A 9,579-nucleotide genomic window follows, 5' to 3' on the forward strand; every position below is an offset into this window, starting at 1 on the left:
CCCTGTGTGGAGCCACACAGAGAACTAGAATGGCATTTCAAAAAGGGAGCTATTTGTGGAACATTGGTGCTGCCCAATAATCAGATATGTGCGTGGAGCAGAGCCACTGCCTTAGGTCATAGTGCAGTTTTCAGTACTATAAGTTTCTCCATCTACAAATTCTTGCTGAGTGTGGTCACTTTGCCAACAAGTCTCAGCTCTGCCTCATGAGAGCAGTATTCCTGAGCTCCTGCCTGAGCTTTGCTGGGAATTGCAGAGCTCTTGCAACGTCATGTGCGGTGCCTGGCATCTGAGCTCGGCAGGGAACCACACTTAGGTAGTGCTTTGAACCCCTTCCTGCACTCCAGCAAAAAGTTTGCTGTCATTTCCATTTCCTTTCTGTTTTAAGACATTGTAACTCATCTTATAAATATTGTAGCAGATGAAAACTTATTGCGTGGCTCTAATTTGTTTTCATTTGTACCTCCAGATCCTTGGAGCCATAGTTATGGCTGAAGATCCAGAGCGCTACTCACTGCCCTCTGTACGCACAGGTACCTTCCCTCAGACCTTGTATGTGTGAAATGCAATCACTTAACTTCCTTTAGGTTACAGTCAGACTGTAGAAATTTAGACTGTACAAATACAAGGTTGTCTTATTTCAATATTTTTCCTTGCAGCTGTTGGATTTTGACATTTATCTGGATTTAGAGCAATGAGGTTACATATCATTACCTTGTGGATTCAAGGTTAAGAATGTTAGAGATGCTTTAGACTGAGAAATAGATGTTACACAGAAGCTTTAATTAAAAAAAAGGCATCTTATAGAACTGTTTTTGTGCATGTACAGATATATCCACATATATTTGGCAGATTAATGCAGATTGGTTCAGTGGGTGAATAACTGGTTTGAAAAATTATTGGTAATCTGTTTCCCTTGGGAATCTGAAACTGTTCTACAAGACTAGAAAGCCTTTGGTAGACACATTTTCAGAACTGTTGGAACACACTGCTAATCTCTATTAGCAAGCTGTTATAATAGCAAAGTTTCCAAACTAAGGGAGTGTACTGGGCATTCTGGATTGGCCCAATTCTCACTATTCTTGCACAAGTGTTAGATATATTAAAATCTGTATTTTTACATTCAATCATACCTTTTCAAAAATGTGTACTGTTGTCCATAGTTATAACTTTATCCGTAGGTAAAATCAATACAAGTTTTGGCATTAATGAAGTACTGGAATTTGCATTAATGAATTATACTGATACTTGGGATCGATACTGTATGATTTTGTATGTCACTGCCCTCTCTTAGAAACAGTGAGAATAAAATCATGTTAGGAAGAAGGCCCCATGGACCTTGCCAATGTGTACATAAAAGAGGGTGCTTCACAGTGCTGCAGACAGCTATTTCCTGAATGTTTTCACAACCTGTTTATAACTTGCCTATGTGTAGTTTTTATCTTTCATGCTTTATTACATATAAATACCGTTTATTCTAATTTGTTGTAAGATTTATGTCATGTAAAAACCAGCAATAATAACCTAGTACCTTTTAAACCAAACTGCAGCATTTATTTTAAATTACATTAGGGCTTAATGCACAAAATCCAGCAGTGTTAGGGTTAAGGATAGAAACTTTTGGCTGACATGATGGACTGAATGTACTCAATTGCACCAGTGCAGGAGTTCTGAGGACAATGGGAGAGTAGTGTCATGAGAGACCAGATACGGTTCCCTGTCTCTGGTGCCAATGTGTGTTTCTCCTTTTTGGGGGTGAGAACAGATGTGAGCTTAAGCTGATCTGGGTGCTGTGGTCAGCGGGCTCTGGTTCTGAGCTGTCTGGTGGTGAGCAAAGCTGCCACTGGGATGCACAGCAACTCCTCCTATGTACAGTGGTGCAGTGATGTTGAAATGCTGGCTGTGGGCTGAATAGAAAAGTTGATCTTGTGATTTATGGTAACAGATGAATAAATGTGGATGTTTGGGTTTTTGTGGACACCACCAGCAGCAGTGTCATTTGTGCAGTGCTTCTCCTTTGAGATGATTTTTATGTCAGGCCAGCAGGCTGTCAATTTATGAAATAGGAGTTCGACTATTACAAATTAAAATAGCTAGACAAATTGAATGTAGTTGCATCTCCTAGGCAAGGTAGCAGAATTGGCCCGTGCCTACCACCCCCACTATTAGGAATGTTTCAAAGCCGCTGGCATATGAGACGTTTATTTCACTGCAGTGAAGCACGACTGTGTGACTGCTGGAGGGAGCTGGCACTGGAAGGCCAGGCGGTCGCACAAAGGAGTGATGGCGCAGGGGCAGGGTCGGACACTGTCCTTCCACACCGAGAGCAGGCCAAACGGCAGCCGTGACCCGCGGGTTTCCCAGGGCGAGGCACTCCCCTCGGGGGGTCTGCCAGCGCGGCTTGCCGCCGTGTTATGGAGTCGCTGCCCGCCCGGGCCGGCTCCGCAATGCCCGCGCCCGCCGCCCACCTCCACCTTTGCAGCAGGAACTGCAGCACTCGTAGGGCGCAGGCGCCTTCCCCGGCCGGCGCCCCGGGATGGCTATTTATAGCAAGTGACGTCACCTAGAAATAGAGCGCGGGGGAGCAGCGCCCCCTCCCCTCCCTTGCAGTCCCCTCGGCTCCGCCCCCTCCTTGCCTTCCCAGCGCGCAGGCGCAGCCGCCGGCAGCAGCGCGAGGCTCGGAGCCGGGCGGAGAGGCGCGAGCTGCACACGCCTCGGAGGGGACGCAGGGAGCGCGCGGGCTGCCCGCCTTGCCGCCGTCCGGGAGCGCGAGGCGCCAACCGTCGCGTGGCGCGAGCGGCGGCTGAGGCGATCCCAGCGGTCGCTGAGCGGGCGGGCGGTCGTGAGGCGGCGGCGGCGGCGGCTCCGTTCGGGCTTCCTGCTCCCACCACCCGCGCGTCTCCAGGCGCAGACCCCCGGCCCCCCTTTCCTCTCTCTCTGAGGGGCGCGCAGTGCCCAGCCCAGCAGCCACCACGGAAGCGGCCATGGGGGACCGAGAGCAGTTGCTGCAGCGAGCCCGCCTGGCCGAGCAGGCGGAGAGATACGACGACATGGCTTCGGCCATGAAGTCGGTGAGTGGGGCTGGTAGCGTGGCGGCTGTGGGTCATACTCGGGGAGGAGTGTGTGTGTGGGGTGGGCAGTGGCGGGGGAGGGAGGGAAAGGAAGTTCGGGCTGGTCCGAGGCGGAGTTGGGTCCCGGAGAGGATGCGAGCCGCCAGATCCCACCCGTCGCGGTGAAGAAAGAAGGGCGGGAGCAAGAGCCAGACCCAGACCATCCCGCTGGGACTCGCTGCCGTGTGGGCGGTGCCCGTTAGTACCTGTCGCAGGGGAGACGAGAGAAGCAGTAACCAGTCATAACTGGACCTAGACCCCTTCCTTTTATTTTAAAATGTATTTTCTTCCTCATTTTCTTTATTCCCTCTTAATGCCGCCCCCCTTGCAGCCCTCCTGCTCCCTTGGCTGTCCCTGCCCTGGGGGTGTGGCTGTCCCCATGCCCTCCTCTCGCCTCTCTCCCTCACCCCCGCCAATCTGGCGCTCTGTGCAGCGGTTTGAATACTGCCCGCCTCTCCTCGCCGCGGCGGGAAGGCAGTGGATTCTTTCTCTGACCCCTGTTCAGAATGAGGTCCATCCTTGTATACTGCTTTCCCCTTTCCACCCAAACCTTGGGCATGACGGGTTTGACCTTAGGGTGCGTCTTCCCTTCTAGGGGAGTCTGGGGGTGCAGTTGGGTGGGTGTTGCGGCGGGGGGTGCCTGGGGAGGTCACGCACGGCAAGAGGAGCCCCTTTTCTAGACGTTTCTTTTGCCTTGATATAAAAAGCACCAATAGAGGTTTCACCCACAAACAGCGCTCTGACTCAAAGATAGTAGTTGTATCTGGGTATGAAAACTCCATTACGAAGAGAGCGTATCCCAAACTTTAACGTTGCTTTTTTGCCTCTTCTTTGTAGGGTGCATTCCGTACCCAGTTGAATACTGACGTGTTTAAACAATAAGTTACAGTTGCAACTGCTCCTTTCAGAACCAAGCAACGAAATATTCTTGTACTGACCTGTCTGTACTGAAACATAATAAAATTGCAGAATGATCAAACTTACTATGCCTGGTTCCTTTTTTAAAAGCAAAATAACCACACGATGTGAATTTTAAGGGTAATGCTAATTGCCAGTAAATGCTTTGTCTTTTCTGTATCTGATTATAATTGGTTTGTTCTTGCTGATCTGTCCTCTTAGAACACCAAAGGCCCCAAGAGGAATAATTTCCCTTGAGAATACTACTGTTCAAAGACACCAAATGATTTCAGTTTGAAAGAGCACCTTCAAATGGCGCTCATATTTTTGTTGTAAGAATCATTTTAGTCTCATTCAGGGGCTGTTATGTATGTTGAGTCCCTTAAATGAGGGCAGTAAAAAGACACTTGTTTTTCTGCTCATGTTCACTTTTGCTATTGTGTCTTAATAAATACTTTGTCCAGTTCCTCTGTAAAGCAGCAGTCCTTAATATCTTGGTATCAGAGGCTCTAGACAGTAAAATAAGCTGTATTTTAATGATATTCCTAGAGTTCTTGGGACATGTAATGTTGTAGTAACAGCTCTGTATATCTCAAGTCTTTCAGTTGCTAATTTGAAAAGATTAAAATGGAGAAACCACTAAAATCCACTGCTACTGTAAAAGGCTATTTCTAGCTTTATTTATTTTTTCAAACATAACTGGACTACATGAAACAAACTGAATACTGTTGCTGCGCTTCAGGAAAAATGTAAACAATGTAAATATAACTAGTGTGTATTGATAGTTATCTCTTTAAACTGTCCCATTACTATGAAATTTTTATTCAGCCTGAGTCACACTAGTCTCTGTAATGCTACTTTTAAATAAGTTGTGTCTTGTTAGCTTCTGTAATTGGGAGCTTGAGAACAATTGTAGCTGAGCTCAGTCTAGAGAATTCATGAAATGTTACATTATAGATATTTGTAAAATACAGAAAGTAAAGCTGAATTTAAAAGAAGAATTTCTGTATTTTAAGCTGTTAAGGTACATGCCTATTGTGTAGTACCTATTGGTTACTTGGATTTCACAGGTGGTCACTCTAACATGCTAATTTCCAGAAAGCTCTTCAGTGTTTGAAGTTGATTTTGTAGGTCTAAGCACAAGCTTCTATAAAATGTCATTATATAGGCTGTCCTTACAAAGCTAATAATTTCTTTCTATTTTAGGGTTTGTAAGTAACAACTATTAAGATGACTTTTTAGTCATATAGAAAAATATTCAGATAATCTTCTTGTACTCCAGAAGTGTTAGATTTCCTGCAACAGGAAGTCGGTGTTCAGCTTGGATATCCATTCTCAATGCAGGGTATCATGATCTGAAACCTATTTAAATGTAGTGTATCTGATGTTTTTTAAAAGTGTAGTGTGGTTTAAGTGTAACTATAAATCTATTATTTCAGTTCTAGATATTGGTCTCCACACTTTAATGATGTGCAATACAACAAACAGACTGATAATTACTCTAAAACATAGACTTTTAACAAAACTATTTGCATGATTTTTAAGACTCTGTGAAGGAAGACAAAGAATGACAGGACTGCCTTTTCAGCTGTTGGTATTCAGTCCTTATTTTTCAGTCAGGTTTCTTTCAGTTTTTATTTTTCCTGTCAGTTCCTTCTTTTAAAGTATAAGAAACCAGCAGTTGTGGCTTAAATAAGGAGACTACTGCTCAGTAATGTAATATATTGTTGCTATTAAACTTAATTTTTTTTGTGAAGAATTATAGTACTTTGGATTCTAATGTGTAGAAAAGTGGTAGAAGAAATATTTATAACAAGGTGTAGGATGAATGTGCATACATATATATGCATATATATATATATATATACTAGTTACTGAGTACTTAAATACCAGCATTTAGTAGGATTTTAGTTTGGAACAAAGGAAAAGAGTTGAACATGAAAGTAGCAGCTGAGTTTACAGAACAGATGTGTTAAGTGGAGGATGAGGTGAAAAATAAAGGTGATGATTTATCAAGTGAACAATTAGGAGAGGTGTGTGGTTGCAGTCTATTTATAGCTTGAATTCTTATGCATGGGGTTTGTACTGCAAAACCAAGAGGTGGTATTTCTGTTACTGTTGTCCTGTCCTACTAAGATGTACTCTCAGTTATATTCTCAGTTACAAACTACACCACTGTCTTGTGTAGTTTTCCATAGTCAGTTCTTATTTTTTGAGAGCAATATAGCTCATTAGTATATTAAGAGATCATTATTAGTTTTTTCAATTTTTTTTTTTTTCGATATTGTAAAGATCATTAGATCGTTAGGTTTTAGCAGAACATTACTTGCACCTTTAGATCACCCACTGTGTTTGAGAACTTGCAGTGAGCTTTGAAGGAGAGTCCCAGCAGTGCAGGAATAACCAGGTGATTATAAATCTCTGGATTTCTTGATTTCATTTTTCCAAAAGTGCTTTCTTAATAATCTTTAGGGAATAAGAGGCTCTTAGCTGAGCCTTTACATCTTAAAGGAAGTTAATTTCTTTACTGAAGAAGATAATATAGGTGGGTCATAGTAGAGATTGTTGAAGGAGGAGTTGTGAGGATGTTGAGGGGAAGTGGTTAGGAAGCAAAGTTTATTGCTGTAGATTTCATCTTCTGCAGGTTGTCTCTTAGTATTAGGCCAGGCAGAGCAGTATCTTTTGGGAGTTCCATTTCTGAGCTGTGTGTAGAAGGCATTTTTGAAGGTAAAACTAGTTGACATAAAATACATTAAGAATAAAACCTAAATTTGAAAGCAAGCTTCCTCTGGCTTTAGCAGTTATAACTCATTGTTTTTTAAACTTGGTAATATGCACCTTTTTGGGTGGTTAGCTGGCTACATCAGCAGTCTTAGAACTGAAAATATCTGTGACTTATTTGTTACAGGTATTTGGTTGTAACATTTTGTGGCCTGTAAAGCAGTATAAATATACATATTTTTAAGTAAAGAGAAATTTTAGCAGTGTCTGAGCAAGGACAAGTTTACCTTCACATCACAGAACTATATCCTTTTGATTCTTGATGTCTTTTAATGCTGCTAATGCCGTATGCTTAAAGTAGTGGGGTTTTTCATCTTGTTTGTGAATCTGCAAAAGAACAACTTGAAGTGACTGTAAATTTGATAGATTTTATTCCCTAAATTAATACAGCAGCTGAAGTAGACCTGAATTAATTATTAGAAGTGTATCCTTCCTCTAAATTGGCTTTTTGTAGTAGGAACTTGAAGCTGATCATGGCTTTTTTTCTTTTTTTTTTCTCCTGTTCTACTTCTATAGCGTTTCCTTCATATTCTATCCCTGAAATCTGTCTGCAGCCACCAGTTAGCAGAAATCAGGGTAACTTTTGTATTACATTGTGTAATTGCTCACTAGGTGACTGAAAGATACCGTGAAACACTAATTCCAGTTGTACAATGCAGAGCTTAATCATAATGACTGCAGTGCTTCCATCTCTGCTGTCCAATGAAAGAAAGCAGCAGGGGAAAGAAATGCAAGAACTGCACCAGTTTCCTGTGTCTGTGCTGTGTTCCAGATTCCTAAAATTGGTATTCTAGGTACAGATAATTTTATCACTAAGTGTGTAGTCTGCATAATTATAGCAGACTTCCTAAAAAATCTGAGCCTTACTTCTGTGAGTGCTTCTCCATTGTACAAGCCTGACTCACTTTGATTCAGTGAAATGTACATTGCAGGAGCTTCTAAATACCTGTTCTATTACAACAGAACAGTGGGGTTTTCACTCATTTAAATCTTGTTGCAGAAACTGTTTTAAACTTTCAAAGTTAAAAATCTGCTCCTGTCTAGAAAGCATTTTGAAGCTTGTACTTCATGATGCAAGTATTGAGGGAAGTTTGCACTCTCTTCTTTAAGACAAACCCTTTAAATTTTGTCTTTGTATTTTCAGGTAACTGAGCTGAATGAGCCTCTCTCAAATGAGGATAGAAACCTCCTGTCTGTAGCCTACAAGAATGTAGTTGGAGCTAGACGATCTTCCTGGCGTGTGATCAGTAGCATAGAGCAGAAGACTATGGCAGATGGGAATGAGAAGAAGCTGGAGAAGGTTAAAGCCTATAGGGAGAAGATAGAAAAGGAGCTCGAGACAGTCTGCAATGATGTTTTGGCTCTCCTAGATAAATACCTGATCAAGAACTGCAATGACTTCCAGTATGAGAGTAAGGTCTTTTATCTGAAAATGAAAGGGGATTACTACCGCTATTTGGCAGAAGTTGCTGCTGGAGAGAAGAAGAACAGTGTTGTGGAAGCCTCAGAAGCTGCCTATAAAGAGGCTTTCGAGATCAGCAAAGAGCACATGCAGCCCACTCACCCAATTAGGCTTGGGCTGGCACTCAATTTCTCAGTGTTCTACTATGAAATCCAGAATGCTCCTGAGCAGGCCTGCCTTTTAGCCAAACAAGCCTTTGATGATGCCATAGCAGAGCTGGACACACTAAATGAGGATTCCTATAAGGACTCCACTCTCATCATGCAGTTACTTCGAGATAACCTCACTCTGTGGACGAGTGATCAGCAAGACGAAGAAGCAGGAGAGGGCAATAATTAAAAAGCTTTCCTCCGATCCCTCTTTCATCCACTTCACCATCCCCATCATCACCAATATTTCCTTGCCACAGTCACACTAAATATCTAGTGCTAAGCATATCTGTATTGTACAGCTGTTCAGATCTGCTGTCCACTTTATCAAGAAGCAGTTTTGGATGAGTCTTCATGGGCATTGATGGATCAATTGGTTTATTTGCCCTGTTATCTTAGTTGCACTTGAGCAGTGCAGAAAGATGCACAGTAAATGAGGCGTTTTCAGTTTGCCTGTTGATTGGAAAATATGGGAAAGAATAATGGAAAGAGATTGAAGATAATTAGATTCCAGTTAATTTTTTTTTCCATTTGAAACGAGCTGACAGTTCTGTTAAGCAGTACTTTTTGTGCATGCAAAGTAAATTACCCACCCCAAATTTTTTTCAGTCAATGAAAACAGTTAAGCTGATGTGAAATGACAACCCTGTTCATCAGTTTACAACAAACTTTGAAATGTGAGGTTTCAGTAGCAATTTTTTTTTTTGCCTCTAACTTATGTGCACAGTTTCTTTTAATGCAGTGCATCTACCTAAGAGTTTTGATACTTGTAAACTTTTGCAGTTGTTTTGAAGAATCATGGATTTATTTTTTGTAAACTCTTTAGCTGTTTAGTTGTCTGTGTATTCTGACAACACTATGTCAATATTAGCCCATGTTAAGATGGATGACTGAGATGCCAGACTTCTAAATTAAATGTTTTGGAATTAAATGAATAAAATAAAATGCTGCTTCGGGGGTGTTATCTCTACATAAGCTGTCCTGTCTTTTGTTCAGAGTGGAGATTGAGTTACCTAACACATCACTGATTTCTTAAAAACGTATTTAATCAAAAGTTACCTAAAGGGAAACACACCAGTGTTGCCGAAAGGAAACAAACAAGCTAAACCCCACAAAGACTTAAAGACACCTGCATCCATCTAGAAGGTGGTACTGCTCAGCTGTGTTAAAGTGGAGTTTC

General features: G+C 42.2%; 1 protein-coding gene across 1 annotated transcript; it reads left to right on the forward strand.

The window, feature by feature from the left end:
* The first annotated feature begins 2,632 nt into the window (after nucleotides 1–2,632).
* On the forward strand, nucleotides 2,633–9,374 carry YWHAH (tyrosine 3-monooxygenase/tryptophan 5-monooxygenase activation protein eta). The gene is made up of 2 exons (XM_071763394.1): nucleotides 2,633–3,071; nucleotides 7,933–9,374. Exons 1-2 carry the CDS (start codon nucleotides 2,985–2,987, stop codon nucleotides 8,587–8,589), a joined length of 744 nt encoding a protein of 247 aa, XP_071619495.1. The 5' UTR covers nucleotides 2,633–2,984; the 3' UTR covers nucleotides 8,590–9,374.
* Nucleotides 9,375–9,579: the final 205 nt, after the last annotated feature.

Source organism: Heliangelus exortis, chromosome 19 (assembly GCF_036169615.1).
Source record: "Heliangelus exortis chromosome 19, bHelExo1.hap1, whole genome shotgun sequence".
Lineage (NCBI taxonomy): Eukaryota > Metazoa > Chordata > Aves > Apodiformes > Trochilidae > Heliangelus > Heliangelus exortis.

Excerpts from the sequence above, each read along its gene's own strand:
- YWHAH (XM_071763394.1), top strand. The coding sequence starts at position 2,985 with ATGGGGGACCGAGAGCAGTTGCTGCAGCGAGCCCGCCTGGCCGAGCAG. Across the intron at positions 3,072-7,932 it reads TGGCTTCGGCCATGAAGTCG|GTAACTGAGCTGAATGAGCC; the intron begins GTGAGTGGGGCT and ends TTGTATTTTCAG.